The sequence below is a fragment of the Notolabrus celidotus genome, chromosome 13 (assembly GCF_009762535.1).
Source record: "Notolabrus celidotus isolate fNotCel1 chromosome 13, fNotCel1.pri, whole genome shotgun sequence".
Classification (NCBI taxonomy): domain Eukaryota; kingdom Metazoa; phylum Chordata; class Actinopteri; order Labriformes; family Labridae; genus Notolabrus; species Notolabrus celidotus.
In genome coordinates this window covers 12177708-12200703 of record NC_048284.1, presented here as the reverse complement: position 1 = coordinate 12200703, position 22996 = coordinate 12177708, and the positions used below count along the sequence as shown (strand labels likewise).

The following is a 22996-nucleotide window of genomic DNA, read 5'->3' as shown; positions in this document are numbered from 1 at the left end:
GTAGTAGCAGGCAGACAGATTTAGGCTAATATGAAGCACAGTGAAGTGACACAGCACAGTACGAGGAGACAGCCAGGATAGTAACACTAGAGGTGTAAAGGGAAAAAAGAAGCTAGACTTATTTCTGAGCAAGATAAAGAAAAGTGACACAGAAAGGAAAAGCTGCAGAGCTGCTGAATAATAATAGAGAGAAAAAGTGGATTCTAAATCTGGAAGGCTTTATTTTTATACCCGTTATGGACCGCTGAATGGATGCAAATGAGGCCCTAGAGCCTAGTTTAAGTCTAATGTCAAACGAGGGGCTCACATTTTGGGAGACTTGAATCTGAATTGTACTCATTTAACTTTGCAAACTCTTTCAGGGAAATAACAAGTACTTAAGTTAAACCTCTAATCATAGGTATCATGCTCAGACATCCTTTAATTTGGTGTAGCTTAAGGTAATTGCATTATTCTTAAATGAGCTCCAAACAGTCTCAAGAGACCAGAAAGAGACCCCTGGGTTTGTTGCATCCTTTGACAACTAGAGTTAGGAAGAAACAGGTGACACACATGCATACATGCTCAAACATAGCCCAGACAGACATACAACCATGCAGTATGTACATGTGAGAGTCCCTGGGTGATTGTACATGTGTATAAAACAGGCTTAGCCACTCACCATGACAACAGAGGGGTGTGCTGGAAGCTGCTTGTCAGAGGAAGTGTCATTGGTAGCCATGGTGCTGGGCAGCTCCTCATCACTCAGCTCGTCCATGCCGTCTGAAAGGCCCTCCACCTCGCTGACTGTCAGCAGCATGGTGGCATGTTTGGCCTTCACAGTCAGCATCTTACATTTGGAGTGGAGTGAGGCGATCTGCTCCTGGTAGCCACGGATCTTCTGGGCCAACTCCTGTCAAAACATCCCCCCAAAACACACACAACACCACCACCCCCAGGGTCAGGAGAGTGTGGTTCAGTCCACAATGGAAGATCAATAGTTCCTGGTTAAGAAAGGTCCTGAGAGAAAAAAGGAAGGGGGTGTGCTGAGCTGGTTCAACTCTGAATAAGGCGCTGGTGCGAGAGGAGTAAGTGGAGTGGACGCATTCTCTTCTCTCTGCCGTGCCGGTCTCTCGCTTTTGGCTCCACAGTGTGTAAGCATAGAAAGAGAATAGCTGTGCCTCACTCTCTCTCTCTCTTTTTCTCTCTCTGGCTCTCTCTTCTGTATCTCTAAGCCAATCAGAGCAGCACAGAGGCGGGTGACTAAGAGCAGCGGTGAAGCCAACACACAGGATGTATGGTTGAGACAGAGACCCTCGCAGAAATAGTTCAAAATCCCTCAGACACTCCCTCTCGTACACATACACAATTGGCAAGAAAAAAACAGGAAGTGATCTCACTGCCTGCTACCCCCCCTTCCTCTGCTTGACGCTTCTCTCTTCCACCAATCCTCAGGGTGGATTCCTTTCAACAAAAGAGACTCGTAAGAAGAGAGGGAGTGTTTAGTGAGAGAGAATGACATAGACGGTGTCAAATTACACGGCTGGTATGAGCCTACAGGCCGGGGTCCAGCTCCTCCTCCTCCTCCTCTTTCTACTCCCTCTGTCCCGCAGATGGTCATTGCACTGATAATCAGGTCATGTGACTAAACGGGCCGGTGGAGTTGCAGCTATCTGCTTAGCTTAGAGATCAAACTCAGACATAAACACAGCAGCATGCCAAGCCACCCTGCAGCAGCGGAGAGACTGCAGTAACAAGAAGATATCTACAAACAGCTGGGTATGATGTAGTCTCTGTCATGTGTTTAGAAGTAGATAAAAATCTACTCAAACCGCACAGAGAAGTTAGAGTGTGGTTTAAAAAAGTGCTGCCTCTGAGGAGATCTGATCTGTTTCTCTGCAAGTCTTTGCCTCGCTCTGTCTGCCAAAACCCCTCCCGGCCTCGTTGGATCTCTCCCTCTGCATGGGAGTTCAAACACACTTACTCAGCAAAGTGCAAATAAAATCTAGAGCGCAGGGCTTCAAAAATGCAGGTAAAAACCTACTCACCATCTCCACTGCATCAAACAGGAGTATATCATATTTACATGCACTATCAGATAAAGGAGGAATGCGTAGGAGATAGAAGTGTGGAGACACAACAAAATTATAGTCTCCCAGAGCTGCAGTGAAGTATGTAGTGGCTCTGCTCTGATAACAATAACTTGAAGCCTGCTGATGCACAAAACAGTTCAGTTGGTAACTTCTCTATACATGCTGTGGTACAATGCTACAAAGAAGAGGAAATATATAAAGTCTAACATGTCTCCTGTCTTTCTTTTGGCACTTTAATGTTGAGGAAGCTGACCTCATTAGGAAAGCCATTTTTAGATGCTAGCGTCTTCTGAAAGAAAATTAACTTCCCTTTAAGGCAAGTGTCAACCAAAGAGGAACTTTCATCCTGTTATCAATGTCCTGTAAAGATTTAAATCTACAGTTATTTCATAGACTATTTTTAAGGATAGCTTTTAAAAGCAGTGAATAAAGAGGATCCTGAAATGCTTTATATGGCCTAAACTGGCTCCTGATTTGAGGCTGTTTTTATGGATCAGACTAGACCCCCTCTCTTTGAGTTCAGGTTCAGGCATACAATGACTGTGTCAAAGCTGTGTTTCATGTTGCTGGTCTTTTGTACAATTGGATGAAAAAATTACTTTTGCAACATTGTTTTTCAAAACTTGCAGACAGTTCAAGACATTAGCATGTTTGTAACTATGTGACCACAGAACTGGAAAGGTGGTGTCCCTGTTTTGAAACAACTACTGAAAAATATTTGTCAACAGAGAGTTTCCAGGATGTGGACCACATGTTTTCAGCTGCTCTACAAGGTCTGATAATACAGTATAAACTAAACACTGAGTATTGTATTGGACTGGTAGTGAGTATCCAGGAAAGATAACAATGTTATTCTTTAACTCTCCTGTTATGTTCCGGGTCAGATTGACCCATTTCAAAGTTACATTTTTTTTAAATTGTTAAAAGTTTTTTTTGTATGAAACTTCTTCTGCTTGGCTTAATGAGCATAATCAACATATAAAATAAAAATGGTTCATTTAACAAATTTGCAATCCCCCTTTATGTTTATATTAAATAGATACTGTTTGTGGGTCAAATTGACCCGGCAGTCAAAGTGGTGGCTAAAAGGGGTCAGAAGTGTCAAATACTAATTGTTTTTTTGCAACTGTGTGACATATTTCACCCCAATCACAAACACACACATGAAAAGTGGGTGAGTTATCCTCATTGAACTGTGATTTGTGAGAATTAGAGAACACCACTGATGTAAATTGTTAGTAATGGAGTTTATAATGAGATTTAAAAAAAAATGTATGGTTTTTTTTGGGTTCTGACACTTTTGGATAATTAAATATGCCTGGGTCAAGTTGACCCAGGAATATTATTGCTGTTCCTGAGAAACGAAAATGACAGGAGGGTTAAAGACATACTTCTTTGTGATTTTGTGTTTTAGATGTGCCGTCCTGTATGTCTATTGATTCCTCTTTCCATTGAAGTGTTTGTGCTATTGTTGCAAGCCAAAAGTCCCCTAGGGGCAGCGAAGGTTTCATTTATACATTCCTGTTGTGTCATTAGACTGCCCTGCATAAAGCTCTGACCTGATCTCAAACCCACCACCCACCAACCTTAGGTTGAACTGCAGTGATCCTAACCTTATGGTCAAACACAAGAGCCAGAATTCATAAATACTATTCATGGATGAGGGAGAGAAAATCCCTGAAGCCAGATTCCATAATCTCAGTAAAAAAAGATCCTTTAAGAGTAGTGGTGGATGTTACAGCAGCAAATGACGCCAGCTTTGGAATCTTTAAATTCACATAGGAGTGTGATGCTCACATGTCATTCTTATATAAAGAGCCTGATTAAGTGAGTGCCTTTTCTCACCTCATGGTGGTGTATTTGAGCCTGAAGCTCCTGAATGTTATTGGTGGAAACAGGCCGATCCTGAATGATGCGGTGAGCCTCTTCGATTAGTCTCTGGAGGTTCTTCACTTCCAGTTCATACTGCTCATACTGCACCACTGCCTCCTGGGAAAGAAAAAACACAACAAGTTAGCACAAAAAACATTACATATTTCTCTAATGATTGATCTCTGAAGGAGAAGTGATCACTTCAGCATGTGTGACCCTTTCACTCATGTCAAATGAGTTATTGAGTTATTTTGTCCACACTTTTCGTCACAAATGCACTATGTCATTCATTTATATATGTATAGAGTTTTTATAGTGTTGCTAGCATGCAGTTCTATGTAGGCATTTGATAAAATATGTTACACTGAAAGTATTGTCATATATTATCCTCTGATGACAATTGAGCATTTATTATGTCAGTTTGGAACTTCTAAACTTTGTATAAGTTCAATTTTCATTATAACATTCAGAATATCACAGTTATTGGGTTTATATATGAGATTAGGTCAAAGTAGATTAGATATACTTTGTTGTCTCTGGGGGAAAAATTGGCCAGGGCAATAATGCAAAAGCAAAACATCACGCAACTTGATGTTCAGTGAAAACAAACACAACACACAGACATGGCAAACATGACAAAAAATCATGTAGAGCTTAATATTAAATGGAAATGAATGGGGTTATTAAATCTGTATATCAGTGTAAAAACATTATGAATATATAGTAAGCTGAAAGGATAAGAAGGCAAAACAATATATATATATATAACATCACTTGAATATCATGTATTGGACTGGTTCAACAGGAACCATGAATATGCACATTAGCAGACAACCTCATGTGTGACCCCGAGCAAGTCTAGACCAACAGATGCAATGTTTTTATTTTTAAAATATATTTCATAATATGTTTGTCCTCTAGACCAGGGTTTCCCAAAGTGTTGGTCGGGACCCCTTGGAGGGTCGCCAGACACTAGTGGGGGTTTGTGAGATGTCTTCCTGATTTTCTTTTTTTTTTTTTAAGTTATCTACAAATATTTATTATTATTACATTTGTTTTTATTTACCTTGTTTTCTTATGTTTATCTTCCTTTTTGTTTGTACTGTTAATTATTATTATTTCTTTATTTTTTTGTATTTATGTATTTTTTCTTCTCTTTGTTGGTTTTGTGTTACGTATTTATAATTTTTTCACTTGTGGTGAACAAAGAAATACTGAATAAAATGTAATAAAAAAGTTGAATGACAAATCTTATCTAAAAATAGCAATTTTACCCATTTATAGTAAAAAATATCTACAAAAATAGTAGCTACACTTGAAATAAAACCTTGAAAATAGAAAATGTAATGAGTTTTCTGCCTTTCTTTTCTCCAGATGACTCCTAAGTTTAGGGTTAGTGAACAGTTAATTATCAAAAGCATCAGTAGCAGTAGATTAAATCATAAAGGCACAGAAAGCACAGCCACATGCTCATATAGGTAGGCTAATTTTCTGCAGACCAGCTAAATGAAGCCACATGAAATCACTTTGAGGGACAGCAGGGGGTCGTGAGTCTTTGGTAACTATATTTTTGGGGTCGCGGGCTGAAAAGTTTGGGAACACCTGCTCTAGTCTATCTCAGAAGATTATTTTATCCCTTCTTTGAGAAAAATCTTTACTGAAATGAGCTTAGAAGCAGGGTTAGACTGCTATGATAGGACATAGAGAAAAAAAAAACACTTCTGAGAAGGCCTTACAAAACAGTTTTTAGTAAAAGAAAAAAAGATCAACAAGCACATGCTCACATATGGTGCATTGACAGCTAATCCAATTCATTAAAAAGATACAAGCTTTAGCCGTGTTATCAGCATTTGTAATTGTAGGAGTGCCCTCTACCTGCAGGATGTTGCACTGCTGGATTGTAGTATGCTGCAGTTGGCTGGCCTCTTGCTGCAGAGTCTGAGCTGTGCGGCAGATTGGCAGGCTGGCCACTACCTCCTCTGGCAGCCGGAGGGCGCTCTGACACCGCTGTACTGCCGCCACCTGCTGCTTGAAGCCCTCCATTTCCACCAGAAGACGCTTATGAAGGAATGAAGACGGGGAGGAAGGAGAGGTTGTTTTGTGAAGAATCAAACAGTCCTGTGTTCATAGCGATCTTCAAGTTTACAGTGTTACATTTCTACTGTAGGAATGCAGTTTGTATGTTCTTGATTTTTATCTCTATGATGCTCTTTGAAGCATAAAATGATAGAAACCCTTATTTAAATGTGTGTAATTACCTGTCTATGTGTAAGCTGCTCTCTAAGGCTGAGTCTGTTGAGATCTGGGGAGGCCAGTGTGACCTGGATCTGGTCTACAGCAGCATGTAGGTTCTTCACCTCAGCCTCCAAACGCAGCATATCCTGAGAAATGATGCAGAAAGAAAACAAATACAAGAGTTTGAGCAGCTAATACTGTAAGTACTGCAAGCTTAGCTGATGATCAAAAACTGTTAACACTGACACATGCTTATTTGCTTTAATAAATATTTAAATTATGTAAGTCTGCAGCAAAGTGTTTTATTGGTTTAAGCTACAAGGCAGGTCTGTCTTTCCATAACAAAGAATGTTCATTTGCATTCTGTGACAATCCTTTTGTATTTCTAGTGAAAATTTAATTATCAGTCACTCCAAATAAACGTTGATCTATGTCCACATTTCGGATAGAGGAGAAGTCAGAACTCACAGGAGGAGTGTAAACAGATTTCCAAACACACAATGTCATTAGCAACAATGAGCAACAGACTGTCATCTGGGTACCAGCTGCATAGCAATCAGATTAGCGTGACAGATTACTGCAGAACAAGCTAAAACAGTGCATTCCATTATGATGGTGTAATACTGCATGAATGACCACAGGGGGGCACTGTTGGATCGTCGTTGTGGTTTATTTGACTCATTGTGGATCTCTAGTGCATCAAAATGTTTGGACTAAAGAAACTAAATAAGTCTGGATGAGTGAATTCGGCTTTAGGGTACCTTATACAATTAAAGAGACGTTTTACTGAAGTCACATTCTTGACAGTCTCTGTACGTGCTTGTCGTTTACCTTTGCTGCATCCTGCAGGCTCTGGAGGCGAGTCTTGGCATTTTGCTGCAGCTCCTCTGTGCGCCTGCTGAGGTGTTTAACCTGCTGGGTCCACCCCTCCGTCTGCAATACTTCCCCTAGCTGCCCCTCCCTCTCCCCCATGGCCTCCAAGTCCCCATGGAGACCCCGACACTCCCGCAGCAAAGCCTGTCACCACAGGAACATAAATTACAAGTCAAAGAGAGGAGTTTTCAAGATTTTTGTAGTTACCCTAATTGACCCAAGGCAACATACTGTACAGTTTGTGATATATCACTGAGAGACTAACAAGTGTGTGAATCTAATTAGCAGTACACTTTGTGTCTGTCTATAGATTCAGTGGGTTAATACAGGATTTCTAAAGAAGATACATTCAAAATCAACCAGAATCCGACATCCTGCAGCAATTTTCAGACATTTTAGGCCACTCCATGCTGTGTGATTCATTAAGTCTCACCTGATGTGCTCGAATTTGCTCCTGCAGCTGGGATGCAGAGCCCCATAGGATACTCCCGCTGACTAAAGTCTCTGCCTTTTCTGCCCAGCCCAAAATGAACGCCTTCATACCCTGATATTCCTCTGCCTGTCTCTCCGCCTGCTCACAAGAGAAACATCAAGAGCAGAAGAAGGATGCAAATGAAAATTAATCCACACAATAATTGTGGAATTTTGATCATTCAACAAAAGACCAAGTCTGTTCAGTACGGCACCAATATTATGTATTTGTCGCGTTGAACCAACCACACATCTCACCTTCTTTAGTCTGTTAGCTCTGTCCTGAACCTGCTGTGCAGTTTGGCGCTGCACCTCCGTCAGCTTTGCCACAGCGTCGCCCAGCTGCTTACAGAGGAGGGGGTTCTGCTCCCCAAACTCCTGCACCGCAACACCTAACTCCACCAGAGAGCGACCGCAGCATTCACACTCCTCACACAGAACCTGTTAGAAAAGAGAGGGGAGGGCGGACAGTATGGAGAAGATTTGTTAAGACTTAAGACTTAATTCTAAGGTACAAGATGTTTTCGCTTACTTCCAAAGAGTCAGACAAGAAGGCTGAAAACCGCAAACAAGAGGGTGCAACACATTTGAAGTTACAACCAGCAGAAACTTAGTGGAGCATAAACCCTGGCAAACAGCAAGCCTTGCATCGTCGCTGTTTTATAGAACAGTTCAACAAATGACAAACTACCCCTTTAACTATGCATGCCCCAGGCTTTGTATGTCTTCAGATGACCAGAAGAGCGAGGGAAGAAAAACAATAAGTTGGAGCAACAAGAGGAAGAACAGGAGGGAAGGGGCTCAGGCTCCCATCTGGAATACTCTCTCTCAGAAGTGGGTCACTCTTGAAGGCTCAATTCAGTTCATGCCATTCCAACTCTCATTAACCTCAACATCTGCAAAATGAATAGCCAATTTAACAGGGGTTAATTGCTTGCTAATTAGTCAATCTGTCTGGTTGATTACTTTGGTCTCTTCTTTGGCCTCCTCCAGGTCGCCACTCTTGTCTTCCAATTTCAGAGCGATGGTCTTCAGCTTTGCCTCGATGTCCTGAAGTCTGGAGCTGAAGTCCTCTTTCACGTCTCTGGTCTGCTGCACCTCCCTTTCCCTCGCCTGGACCTGAAGTGGACAGAAGATAAAGACATGTTACTACACAGTACAGATTGTAAAGCCCTTTAAGAAAGCTACAGATACTTTGGCATGACCTCTCTGGGAACACAAAGAGCAGGACAGTAATGTCAAAAGGAACGGAAGAACTCGTAAAGGTATTCTTTATAGAGGACATTTGCAAAACAGGAGAAAAATGTTGGATTCTTTAAAAGTGCGGCCAAATTTTTTCTTTTTGTTTTGCAATTGAGCTCATACTATTACAAATGCTCCAAATAGTCAAACTAGTTATCAGGCCAACATTGGATTAGAAACCTATTATCAACCTTTGGACACAATACAAGGAAATGTAGCCAAGTGGGGTCACCTGGTCTTCAGCTGAGCCTAGAGCCAGAGCCACCTCAGCCAGCTGCATGCTGAGCTCGGAGGGCAGACCGGCCTGGAGGTCCTGGTACTTGGACTGCTGCAGCTCTGTCATACGCTCCACACTCTGGCGCCGGCTGATGACCTCACCATGTGCCGTCTATAATACAAACATCACATGACAGATTGCAAATCACAGCGTTTCTAGATGACACTACATTTTTTGTTTGTAGTTTGTATACAGTACATATAGAGATCTACCTCTAGCTCGTGCAGCAGTGAGTCAAGGTCGGCAGTGGGACTCAGCAGTAAACCACGAGTATCTTGGATCCAGCCTTTGACCAAGCCCAGCTCCTTCTCTACCTCCTCTCTTTCTCTCAGCTCCTGGTGGACCTGAGCCCTGCTGGATCGTACTCGCAGCACAAGGCTGGGCAGAACAGAGCCGAGAATATGTCATGCAAAAATGATTTTATTAGAAATCAGATTGTCCTTTTATTCTCCGTGTTCTTAGAATATGACATATAAGTTGCATAAGAGTACAAATAAGAGAGAATAAGGGAGCTGTGAAGTGCATGTTTTCTGATAGTCATTTTTTTCTTGAATAAATAAAGTAGTTATAAAATGCAGTATATATGCAGGTTCATCCTTATCTCACCTATCATATTGCTCCTGCATGCTCCTGATCTCTTGTAAGCACGGTGTCTCTGCATGTCCATTTTCAGTCTTCTTCTCTGATGCCTCCTCCTCCCCCTCTCCTCTGAGGCTGCGAGTGTGCTGCCCCAGTAGAGCAAGGATGGACTGCTCCCTCTCCACCTCCTGCATGAAGGAGTCATGGTACTCCTGGAGGCTCTGAAGCGCCGCCCTGTTTGCTGCTTTCTCAACTGTGCCGTCAGGGACGCGGCGGTGGAGGTCTTGGGACACAGAGCGCACCTTTTCCATCTGAGGGAGATTTGTGTACAAAGATAAAAGGTTCAAGTGATGAGAAAAACAGTTTTATTGAGTGTTGCATTGAGCTAGCATTTGTCATACAAAACACAAAGGAATCACATCCTCACTGTCTGTTTCGTCACACCTGTTAATGAATTCATCAAATTGCCTTGCAGACTTCACAAGCACTCTAAATCAATTTTAATCAATGCCAAATTTTGACAGTACCACAGGACTGTGATACAGAGAATTTTGGTCTTCATGCCAAAGTTAAGTGGTTTGGGAAAGAAAGCCTGGGCTGGAGTGGTGTTCTTGCCCGCTTCTATAGAGAGATGTCCAAACAAAGTCCCCCAGACATTTTGGTCATCCACGCCGGTGGCAATGATCTCGGACTGAAGACTGCCATGGAACAGGCATCCATGATGAAGAATGACTTAATGACACTCCATGAAAACTTTCCTTCAATAATCATTGCATACTCCTGCATCAACGAGCAGAGAACTTGGGGACATGGAATACCATGTGGGATCGATAAAGACAGAAAGACCGTCAACAACTGCATGAAAAAGGCTGTGGCCCAGATAAGCGGTTATGTTATCAACCATCCCCGCCTGAAGCACTACAGGAAGATATTTGTTGAAGACGGAGTGAACTTCACAGAGAAGGGAAATGAAATCTTTGTCACCAGCATCGGTTGTGCCTTGAACAAGATCATTCAGAAGTGCAGGATGTGAATGTTCTTCTTTATTCTGTATGTCAGCATTGCAAAAAAAAAAAAAAAAAATTAAAAATGTTGAAATTAAATTCTCATTGAGTGGTTAAAATGTGTTCACAGATGTACAGTCTATCTGTCATTGGTTTGTTATCATGTTGCATGTTTAATTACAGTACTTTAAATTTACACTCCAATAAGCTTTTTAGCTTTGTGCTCCATTTTAACTGATTTGTACGACTACTCATTTTGTTTACATGAAATAAGAAGATGTACAGTACTTTTTTATCATAAGGGATTTAGCCATTCCAATCCAATCCATTTTATTTATATAGCACATTTTAAAAACAACAAGGTTACCAAAGTGCTGCACGACAAATACAAAGAGTAGAAATAAATAAAAGTAACATTTAAAATACAGTAAATTAAAAGACAAACAGAGACCAACACAAACTCTCATGCTGTATTAAAAGCCAAGGAGTAAAAAATTTGTTTTAAGATGTGATTTAAAAGTATCCAGGGTGGGGGGCATTTTGACTTGGGTGGGTAGCTCATTCCACCGTTTAGGAGCTACCACTGAAAAAGCTCAGTCAACACTCGTCTTTTGTCGGCTTTTGGGCACGACGAGACGCATCTGATCAGCAGACCTCAGTACTCTGGAGGGGGCGTAGATGTGAATGAGGTCAGAGCTGTACTGAGGTGCCAGACCATTTAGTGACTTAAAAACAAACATTAAAATCTTAAAATTAATTCTGTGGAGGGAGGCGAGAAGAATTATAGAAAACAGCTTTGGAAAAAATACAACTTTTCTAGGTTTAGACTAACTATGGCAGCCAGCTTTACATGCAAGTGACACTCTTGTTGACTGTTTTCATTTTCTTGCTGAGAAATGGTAAGAATTTTCCTGTCTCGCTTTACTCAAGTCATTCCATAAGCTGAAACAGCGGTTAAAAAAAATGTATTCTAAGTTAAAACTCTATCGGCACACACTGTACGGGGGGTGAATTTTTTTCTAACGCAACGTTTCAGAAGATATTAAGATTACGACTTTTTGCCCAAATAAGGACATGATGGGAAGGTTCAAGTGATGAGAAAAACAGTTTTATTGAGTGTTGCATTGAGCTAGCATTTGTCATACAAAACACAAAGGAATCACATCCTCACTGTCTGTTTCGTCACACCTGTTAATGAATTCATCAAAATGCCTTGCAGACTTCACAAGCACTCTAAATCAATTTTAATCAATGCCAAATTTTGACAGTAACATAGACTTTTCTTGAATATTTTGGCACATTTCTAATATGTGGAAGAAAAGTTTCCGACTGGACTGTGATACAGAGAACACTGACTGCATCAGATATGTATACAGAATTATCTCTGGTTCAGTCTGTGAAGGGGGCACTATGTGAAGAAGGGGAAAACAAGGAGAGAGTTCAGCATCCTGACTGCCTGGTGGATAAAACTGTCCCTCAGTCTGCTGGTTCTGGCCCGGAGACTGCGTAATCTCCTTCCTGATGGCAACAGGCTGAAGAGGCTGTGAAACGGGTGGGAGGGGTCGCCTGCTATGCGCAGGGCTTTTCGGATGAGGCAGGGAGAGTAATGTCTTCTCTTAGAGTTAGAGTCCTCCAGAAATTGTTTGTAAGCAAATGAGACACTTATTCTGCCCTGTAGTGGGCCGGATTCATTTCATTTAACATGAAGCACCTCAGGAATGTCAGTGTTTAAAACATCTGCAAGCTGATAAATGGTTCTTTAAGTTGAATCATGTCATTAACCAAAAACAAGACAGGGAAGAGGAACTTTTCTTACACAGAAATCATTATCTGTTTGGTTAAGTTGGAGGTTAAGAGAACGTATTGTTTAGAGGCCAAGGCAGGGGGCTCATATGAAAAGAAAAAGCAAATGATAGTGCTAATTGATGTAATCTTGCTCCTTTCAAGCTACAATTGCCAAACTTTGGCTACTTCTTGCTAAAGCAAAAAAATGGCAAATCAAATAATAGTCTAGACAAACTAAAGGATGGTGCCACAGTGTTACAGCATCTAAGCAGAAACAGGAAGTAACCCTACACTTACTACTATTTTTCCAGTGGATAAACCGCTATTTTGTGAAAGATGCAGTTTTGTGGTGATGTTAACTCATCAAGTGTGTAATCCCAAAGAATCATTTTAATGTAAGGGCTTCAAAATACAAGCTAAATCACCTCTAAGTCATCTCTCATAAAAGTGACTTAAATAATACCAACACTACTAAAAACTTGGAAGTTTGAACAAGACGGTCTGGGTCTTTTAAGCTTAGTTTTGGGCTTTTTGTCTTTATTTTGATAAGACAGCTTGAGAGGGACAGGGAATATGGGGAAATGCAGGGGGAATGACATGCACCAAGTCATGCAGGACTGAGGATCAGTCCTACAGTCAGTGTAAAGGGGACTGAAGCCTCTTTAGATGGGGCACCTGCTCCGCAAACTAAGCTGTATCAGTATCCTAGGCCCTGTGTTTTTAATGTCTTGTGCACTGATAATGTGTATTTATACAAGCTGAACAAATACTTTTACTTCAAGCACCAAAAGAAGAAGACATGTTGGTGGTTTCATAAAAAGCTGCCTTTTTACGGTTTATTTTAGCAACAGGAGTCATGACAACATGAGAGTTCTACAGCATACAGTGATGCAATAATTTAAGTTACTTTAGAACAAACACCTCACAGAGGGTACTTTTCATCCAGTCAGTTCACCTCTTGTTAAGAGCCAGAGCAGTTGATCTTCATCTTGACATTGGATACCCAGAGAAGAGACACTTGTTGGCTTATAACCTAATACTGTTGGAAAACTTCATACTGAACCTAAGCTTTGAGCTACAGGCAGGAGATTTCAAATTGCAAAATGGCTGAGAATAACAACAATGACCTCCAAGTTACCAGAGGCACTCAGCTGTCTTCTCACTACATTGTGAGAGACTTAGTTGGAAATGGTGCCTTTGCGAACGTCGCAAAATGTACTAAGTTATCCACCAAAGAGATGGTGGCTGTGAGGATCACAAAGATAGAGTCCATGTCTGAGGCAGAAGAAGATGAGAACATCCTGCTAATGCTGAAGGCTTTCGATCCTGACTTATGGAGCTTCGTGAGGTGGGGCGGCTCCTTCGTTTACAGAGGACATCTGTGCCAGGAATTTGAGCTACTTGACATGAGTCTCCTAGAATTTGTTGGTATGAGACCAACCCGCTCTCTTCACCAGACAGAGATCCGGCCAATCTTATATCAGGTGGCAACAGCTCTAGAAGTTTTGAGGAGTTTGGGGATCGCTCATAGTGATCTTAAACCAGAGAATATAATGCTGGTTGATCATGTGAGACAGCCGTTGAGGGTAAAAATCATAGACTTTGGCTCTGCCTATGTTGTCTCAGAGGCAGAGCAGGGCTCATACGTTCAGACCAGGTGGTACCGGGCTCCAGAGATCATTCTAGGCCTGCCTTCTAACGAAGCAATGGATATGTGGTCCCTGGGCTGCATTGCTGCCGAACTTTTCCTGGGCCACACGCTGTATCCCGGATGCTGTGAATATCAGATGCTGTGGCTCATAGCACAGACTCAGGGTGAGCTGCCACAGTACTTGCTCAAAGCTGGAATCAATACAGGCATTTTTTGCAGGAGCATTTGGCCCGATATGTGGAAACTCAAGACACCAGATGAGTACCCATTAATTCCACACATCAACCCTCCAGTCGCATCCCTGGATGACTTGAAGGAAGTCAAGCAGACCCCGGACAGAAATCTGTCAGAAGAGGAAATAGTGGAAGAAAAGGCTGATCTGGAGACCTTTGTGGAGCTGGTCAAGCAGATGCTGCAGTTTGATCCTGCCCACAGAATAACACCTAGCCAGGTGTGGTATCATCCTTTTATGACAAGGATCAATCTAGTGGACTTTATTAGTCCTCAAATGACGAGCTCTGAGGGCTACCAGTCCCACTTGTACGACCAGTCATTCCCTGAATCCAACTGTGGGGCTCAAAGTCCACAAAACCCATTGGCACTGACCAAGGATGACAAATTCAGCTTCATCCACATGAAGCCTCTGGGATCCAAAAAGAGGGCCTTTGATGAAGTGTCACAGAAATCAGGCAGAAACCCAGACAGCACCTTCCCCTCAAGAAAAAAGAGCAAGATCAGCGGAGGTAGCCTTCGGGTAAAAAGGCCTTACAGTGAAACTTTGGAGAGCAGCACAAAAATCCAAGAGATCCCTTCTCTAGAAAGTAAGAGAAGAAGGATCACTCCAGTAACAGAAGACAATGACCAAGAGCAACCAAGCACCTCTAAAGGTCTTTCTGCTAATACACAGACAAGATCCCAGAGGGACAACAGCACCTTGGGCAGTACAGCAAGAAAGAAAAAGAGGAAACAGGACTTAAAGATCTGGATCATTGGGGGTAGTTACATTTGCAGAGCAGAAGAAGCAGCATACCAAAAATTTGGTGAGAATTTTGGTCTTCATGCCAAAGTTAAGTGGTTTGGGAAAGAAAGCCTAGGCTGGAGTGGTGTTCTTGCCCGCTTCTATAGAGAGATGTCCAAACAAAGTCCCCCAGACATTCTGGTCATCCACGCCGGTGGCAATGATCTCGGACTGAAGACTGCCATGGAACAGGCATCCATGATGAAGAATGACTTAATGACACTCCATGAAAACTTTCCTTCAATAATCATTGCATACTCCTGCATCAACGAGCAGAGAACTTGGGGACATGGAATACCATGTGGGATCGATAAAGACAGAAAGACCGTCAACAACTGCATGAAAAAGGCTGTGGCCCAGATAAGCGGTTATGTTATCAACCATCCCCGCCTGAAGCACTACAGGAAGATATTTGTTGAAGACGGAGTGAACTTCACAGAGAAGGGAAATGAAATCTTTGTCACCAGCATCTGTTGTGCCTTGAACAAGATCATTCAGAAGTGCAGGATGTGAATGTTCTTCTTTATTCTGTATGTCAGCATTGCAAAAAAAAAAAAAAAAAATTTAAAATGTTGAAATTAAATTCTCATTGAGTGGTTAAAATGTGTTCACAGATGCACAGTCTATCTGTCATTGGTTTGTTATCATGTTGCATGTTTAATTACAGTACTTTAAATTTACACTCCAATAAGCTTTTTAGCTTTGTGCTCCATTTTAACTGATTTGTACGACTACTCATTTTGTTTACATGAAATAAGAAGATGTACAGTATTTTTTATCCTAAGGGATTTAGCCATTCCAATCCAATCCATTTTATTTATATAGCACATTTTAAAAACAACAAGGTTACCAAAGTGCTGCACGACAAATACAAAGAGTAGAAATAAATAAAAGTAACATTTAAAATACAGTAAATTAAAAGACAAACAGAGACCAACACAAACTCTCATGCTGTATTAAAAGCCAAGGAGTAAAAATTAGTTTTAAGATGTGATTTAAAAGTATCCAGGGTGAGGGGCATTTTGACTTGGGTGGGTAGCTCATTCCACCGTTTAGGAGCTACCACTGAAAAAGCTCAGTCAACACTCGTCTTTTGTCGGCTTTTGGGCACGACGAGACGCATCTGATCAGCAGACCTCAGTACTCTGGAGGGGGCGTAGATGTGAATGAGGTCAGAGCTGTACTGAGGTGCCAGACCATTTAGTGACTTAAAAACAAACATTAAAATCTTAAAATTAATTCTGTGGAGGGAGGCGAGAAGAATTATAGAAAACAGCTTTGGAAAAAATACAACTTTTCTAGGTTTAGACTAACTATGGCAGCCAGCTTTACATGCAAATGACACTCTTGTTGACTGTTTTCATTTTCTTGCTGAGAAATGGTAAGAATTTTCCTGTCTCGCTTTACTCAAGTCATTCCATATGCTGAAACAGCGGTTAAAAAAAATGTATTCTAAGTTAAAACTCTATCGGCACACACTGTACGGGGGGTGAATTTTTTTCTAACACAACGTTTCAGAAGATATTAAGATTACAACTTTTTGCCCAAATAAGGACATGACTGACTTGACCCCTGGACGGGAACACATAGCTGTTGGCTAGGAGGCTCAAACTCCGCCTCTTTACGTCACATATTTGATTAACATTAAATATCACAGATGGTAAAGTCAATTTAAGAGTTTTTTAACATCTATCTTTTGATCGTTACATCTATCCAGCTATAAAACCAACAACTTATCTTGTAGTTCTTTTTGTACAAGCTCTCTTGACAGTTAGAGTAATCATCCCTCAGACGTTAAACAAAATGTATAACTTTAATCCTAAAGCTGAACCAACTAAAATACAAATAAACTGTTTTTGCTTATAATAGAAAAATAAACAAGGTGCAAAATAAGTTTCATTAAATGGTAAATGAGCTAATTGAGATGGAGTTCATTAGAGAAAAGGACAACTACAAGTCATCTTCAGTGTGAAGGGACACAAAAACATGATTATTTCAATTGCTTTGACACATCTCTTTAATCCTTTTGAAGCTCTCATTACTGTGTGTACATTTCCCAAAACATCTCAAAATTCCCTCGATGATTAAAGTCATGAGAAAGAGAAAATACACATAACTGTTTTTTGTAAAACTTGTCTCTAATGTTTTTTTTATGTGAAAATACTGGAATAATGACCTCCCTTGATGCCTCACATAAGAGCCCAATTTTTAATGAATAATCTTAAAATCTTAACCGCAGTAAAAAGCGTTCACTATGACAGTCACAGGCAGAAACAAGGGCCTACAGATGCCGGTGCAGAGAATGACGTCATATCCAGAAGAACAAAGGGGCCATAGAAAAAGTGGACAACAGGAAACATGCCACATATGAGGAAGTGACCACCATTCCTTACAGTTTGACCTAATTTCCTATTAAGGAGCAGGGGATTGTGGGAATTGTTGGGGGCGTTATGCTTGAAATCGGTTGAAAAAGGCGAGTAAACGCTTCATGATACAGTGTTTTGGCAAGAGAGAAACAACTGGCCCGAGGCCTGAAGTTACATCACAGAGTAGTGTTCAGTTGTACTCTGTTTGACCCAAATCTCCAGGAGCAGAAATACTTTTTTAGACTTGTGAGTTTATGGGGGCAGTGGGTGTCATGTGAGTACAGAAGTGTCTGTGGGCTGCTGGTACTAAGTTTAGCATTATACACAGTGTGCACTTAAGAATGAAGAGCACTCACACTCACACAGGAACTACGTATATTTTTTCTGTAAAAATAGATCATGCATGGTGTTCATTTATTCAGTAATGCTCCTACCTTCTCAGTAAAGTTCCTCCACTCCCTCACTGTGTCCTCCAGTGCCCTCTCCTGGGCTCGGGCCACACTGCGGAGTCTGGTCCATCGATGCCAAAGAGACGACACTGAGTGGCTGATGACAGCTTTACTGGACTCGGAGATGACCTGCTCTAACTCTGTTGCATTCTCTTTCAAAGCATTCAGAGGCAACTCCAGCAGGTCGATGTGAGCCACCAGAGACTGCAGCGAAAAGAAGACAACAGTCATTTTTCAGAACTGCAGACTCCTGAATCATTTATACCACCGGATTATTAAACTGTCCTCTGAAATAAAACCCCACAACTGTGCAGACCCACAAATAAACAAGGAATAATGCATTAACATTCCACTGATTAAATATTAATGTGCATCTGTTTCCATGACAAGAACAAATGTTGGGATTTACCATAACGGCCACAAGGGACACAGCACATGCAAGTTAGACGATTTTCAGCAGTTTCTCAGTTCAAAGGTGTGAGATAGTTTCCCACCTTGTATCTTTGACATTTCTCTTCAGCCTGCTGGACACTGACGGCTTTAGCGGTTGTAAACATGGACATTTTGCTCTCTTTGTCATTCATCTGCTCAACTAGTGTCTCCTTCTCATGTTGGAAAGAGGTCCACAGAGTGGCACAACTGAGGAGATTAAACAAAATAATGATTATTTTTAAGGATGATTAATATATGAAGTATATAGTATGTAGACGGCATATAATAATAATAATAATAATAATAATAATAATAATAATAATAAATGATGATAATAATAATAATAATAATAATAATAATAATAATAATAATAATAATAATAATAATAATAATAATAATACATTTTTGTTTATGTAGCGCTTTTCAGAAACTCAAAGATACTGTTCAACTGTTAAAATCAATACAAGCAAGGAACAAGGAACACAAATCAAACAAAACAACACTACAATCACAAATTAAAAGCTAACTTAAAGAGTTTTTAGAAGAGACTTGAATGTTGAAGGGTCAGAGCAGTTTTGGATATGAGAGGGGAGAGAGTTCCAGAGGGTGGGTGCGGCTATGGAGAAGGCTCTGCCCCCCCAGGTATGGTGCTTGGTTCTGTGAGGTCAGTGAGGTAGGAAGGGGTCCTGGTGGTGGAGGGCTTTGTGGGTGAGGAGCAGGATTTTAAACTGTATGCGGTAGGTAGGGAACGGGGAGCCAGTGAAGATGTTGGAAGACGGGGGTGGGGTGCAGGTGAGGAGGCGTGCAGCAGAGTTCTGAATGTATTGCATTTTATAGAGGACCTTGGATGATGTGCCGTACAAGATGCTGTTGCAGTAATCTAAACGTGATGTGATGAATGCGTGGATAAGGGTTTCTGCTGCAGAGAAAGAGAGGAATGGACGGAGGTGGGCTATGTTTCGGAGGGGGAAGAAGGCTGTTTTAGTGAGCTGGGTGACGTGGTGTTGTATGTCTGCGGTGTATGCATATGTGACTTGGCTTCAGTCTGATACACACCTTTGAAGCACCTTTCCATGAGCTTCCAGTTGCTGTTTGACTTTCGTCTGTCTCAGGTGCATCGCCTCAACTTTTTCTCTAATTTCACCCATTGCTCCTGTTTGCATAAATTCCTCCACCAGAGGATCCAAAGCCCTCAACTCCTCCAAACCGGCTGTGAAGTTCTTTTCCTGGGCTGAAATCTTTTCCAGGTCCTGCACGCAATCTGTCTGGTTCTCGAGCTCCACCCCTGAGCTGGCTCTCTGGAGCACAGCCGCGGTGGAGTCCAGCCATGTCTGCACGCGCTGCAGAGATAAGTGGTGCCTCTGGACCAAGGAAAGGGCTTGATCCACAGCCAGCTAGAATATGAAGAAGGTGATTTAATTAGCTGCAGCTTTTGATATCTTCAACATGAAATACTGCAAGGAAATTAAGATGGGAATGCACGCCTTGATCATTACACCAAGCATGCTCTCATTAGCTAGAAGTGTAAACATGCCCTGCTCAAGACCTTACACTTTAACTCCTATAATATGTACAGGAATAAACGTACATGCTGGAAATTTGAGATTCTTTTTTTTACAGCTCAAAATGATCCCTAAGGAGGAATATAGTAAGTTGTTTGTACTATGTTTCTCTGTTTCTGATTTAAAAAAAGGCTCTGTTAGCTTTGTAACTTTATAAGACTTGACAGAACCTTAAGGATTCAGCACTTCAACACATTAAATTCAGTAATAAATTACTAATAAAAAGAGTTCTTATTCAAACTTGAGAATACTCTGGAGCTGTGTTTTAATGTTTCAGCTTCTCTTGGCCTTTTAATATTTATACTGAGGGAGGAAAGAGGATGGAAAATAAAATCCAGTGTGCTCGAGTGATGAATGATTGATCAGACCCCTGATCGGCTGAATCAGTCGTATCCTTTAGTTATTTTTAGTTTTATTCAAGGAAAATATATATATAGAAAACAACTCTGACATTTAGGGATGGGCGATATTATCAGCCCTCCGATATTATCGGCCGATATTGACTTAAAAATGTAATATCGGGAATTATCGGTTCCGTGTTTCTAAAAACGATGTTTGTTAGGTAGGCTTTAGCAATTCCGAGCCTACATGAACGCAGCATGGGACGTTTACAGGTGCGCGCTTGATGACGTGTAACAACAACAACAGCACGCTGGACTCGTGGGTTGCTAACCATGGCTAACAAGCTTCCCTGTCCGGTGCAAGAGATGTCCCTGGTTTGGAACTATTTCAAAGTGTCACCTACTAATCGGGAATTTGCAATTTGCAATGACTGCAAAGCGTTGGTTATGCGACGTGGAAACAAGGCGTCTTCCTTTAATACATCAAATTTGATCTCCCATCTCAAGAAGAATCTTTCTTGTTTTTATTTGCACTATTCTGAGAGAGCAGGGCGATGGAGCCCAGTTTATAATTTAATGATTGTATTATTTGCCAAGTTATGGCCATTTCCTCATTCATTGAAATAGGAATAAAAGAGGACTATGTTTATTCACTACTCTGGACTGAAGATATGCATCTTCCTTGTTTTGATATTGTCTTTTATGTTGTTTGAGGCAAAATGTTTCTCTCTAAAATCTCTAAAATCTAATAAATATGGCAGTGCCATACTGGCACTTTTTTCCATAACTTAAGTTGAAGTTGTTCTCTTATGTTGCACAAACAGTATGTACATTTGGAAAGCCATGTTGCATTTATGTATGCATCCAGTGGGGCATAACAATACAATTAGGCATAATGTGTTAATTCCACAATAGGAGATATGTTATGTTGTTACCAAACAGTTTTGGTGTAAAAAGCCTGAATATATCGGTATTGGGTGATATCGGTATCGGAAATTAATAGTTGGACAATATCGGAATATCGGATATCGGCAGAAAAGCCATTATCGAGCATCCCTACTCTCATTGTAAAACACACACTCACCTGTTTTTTGCTGATTCCTTGGTGAACTTCAGCTCCCAGCTTTTCCAGCTCCTGTATCTTCTCTTCTACGTGAACAGGTACCGTCTCTCTCTTACTACAATACCTTTGCTTTTCTCTGCTTCCCAACACATCTCCTATCCTCAGCCTACTCTTCACTTCCTCTTCCACGTTCTTTAGTTTGCACTTCTCCTCTTTCACACTCTCACTTTTGAGCTCTGAAAAGGTCAAAGGTTCTCCCAGTTTTTCCTTGATAGTCCTCAGCTGTTCCAACATTTTCTCACTCTCTTTCATAAAATCCTCATTCTTTCTGATTTTCGTTTCGCTTTCTTCAACAAAGTATTTGACTTCGGTCCTTAGAGACTGCAGTGATTCAAGCTGCAGGGTCGTTTCTTTCAAGGCAGCGGGATCAAACTTCAGACCAAGGCCTTTGGTTTGTTTGTTACATTCTTCGACCTGAGAGCTCACATTGTCCAGACTTTGAAGCAGCGAGTAAAGATTAGTGATTTTATCTATAGCACCTAACTCTGTTTCTGACTTCAGTCGGACCAGCTTCTCTTTTACAGACTTGAACTCTGAGTCCAACCTGCTGGATACCCTGCTGTGCTCCACAAGAGTCGTCAAGCACTCATTCAAGTGTTTTATTTTCTCATCATTTCTCCTTTTAAGTGTGTTATAGAGACCCACCAGCTGCTGTGTCTCCTCAGCTCTGTACTGCTGACCCCGACTGAGAAAGCCCTCATTCTTTCCGTGCAGCTCTCTCACAGCAGGGCTGATATGAAATAAACTTTCATTTATATTTCTGTACTCATTAATAATTTGAATAAACTCCTCCTCTCTAATACTGATAGTCTGTTTCTCCAGATTGTCAAACTGCTCCTGAAGCTCCTCCAGTGCATTTCGAGTAATATCAAAGAAAGTGCTGAACTCTTTTCGCTCTAAGATTATCTGTTGGACTCTGTCTTTTTTCTCTTTGGCAAGAGCTAGGATAGCGTTGTACTGCTGAGGCAGGGCGTTCAGCCTCTCGTCCAGGTAGCAATGATCAATCTCATTCAGAGTAGGGAGGATCTCCTGGCCTATTCTCTGGACTATAAGAAGAAGGTTCTCGTACTCTGAAGCTTGTTCTAAGACGGTCTGAAAGTAGGACAGTTGAGTTTGCAACTCCGAGTTGTCCTCAGTGCTGCTTGAATTGATTTCAGGGAAGGTGATGGCATCTGCTCGTCTCAGCCAGTGGCAAGTCTTATCCAGGTCAACCTGGAAGTACTTCCTGGAGGTCAAAGCTTTTTCTAAATCTGTGAGACGCTGGGTGGTCCTCTGAAGGGCAGCTTCAAACGCTGCCTGTAGCTTTTCAAGTCTGGACAGGGTTTCAGCTCTCTCTTTATCTGTGGCATCTCTCTCTAGCTCTCGGCCCTGCACCCAGAGAGATGCCAGCTCCCTTTGGTATGCTCGTAAACCACTCTGGATGCTGCGACAAGCCGTAACCTGCTTGGTTAGGTCCTCAGGAAGGAGTGCTATGTGGTCATCTATCAGAGCTTTCCTCTCCTGTTGCTGTACCCAAGACAGGGCTCTCCCCAGGCCTTGAAGGAACTGTGTCCTCTCTGTGAAAGCCTGGTGAGGAAGAATTCTAATATTACTTATAGTCCAAAGTTTTAAAAGCCAGACAAGACTCAGCAAACACACCAAACG

General features: G+C 41.4%; 1 protein-coding gene across 1 annotated transcript in view; it reads right to left on the bottom strand.

The window, feature by feature from the left end:
• Nucleotides 1-22996, bottom strand: part of syne1a (spectrin repeat containing, nuclear envelope 1a) — a 202749-nt gene that overhangs the window by 60140 nt on the left and 119613 nt on the right. Inside the window, exons 78-92 of the mRNA XM_034699221.1 lie at nt 21314-22918; nt 19383-19720; nt 18389-18533; nt 17880-18098; nt 9649-9932; nt 9255-9420; nt 8998-9153; nt 8490-8642; nt 7782-7964; nt 7486-7623; nt 7011-7196; nt 6203-6325; nt 5820-6002; nt 3918-4061; nt 662-892 (exon numbers count right to left, since the gene is read on the bottom strand). Coding sequence (XP_034555112.1) covers nt 662-892; nt 3918-4061; nt 5820-6002; nt 6203-6325; nt 7011-7196; nt 7486-7623; nt 7782-7964; nt 8490-8642; nt 8998-9153; nt 9255-9420; nt 9649-9932; nt 17880-18098; nt 18389-18533; nt 19383-19720; nt 21314-22918 — 4254 coding nt within the window. The remainder of the gene's footprint in view (nt 1-661; nt 893-3917; nt 4062-5819; nt 6003-6202; nt 6326-7010; nt 7197-7485; nt 7624-7781; nt 7965-8489; nt 8643-8997; nt 9154-9254; nt 9421-9648; nt 9933-17879; nt 18099-18388; nt 18534-19382; nt 19721-21313; nt 22919-22996) is intronic.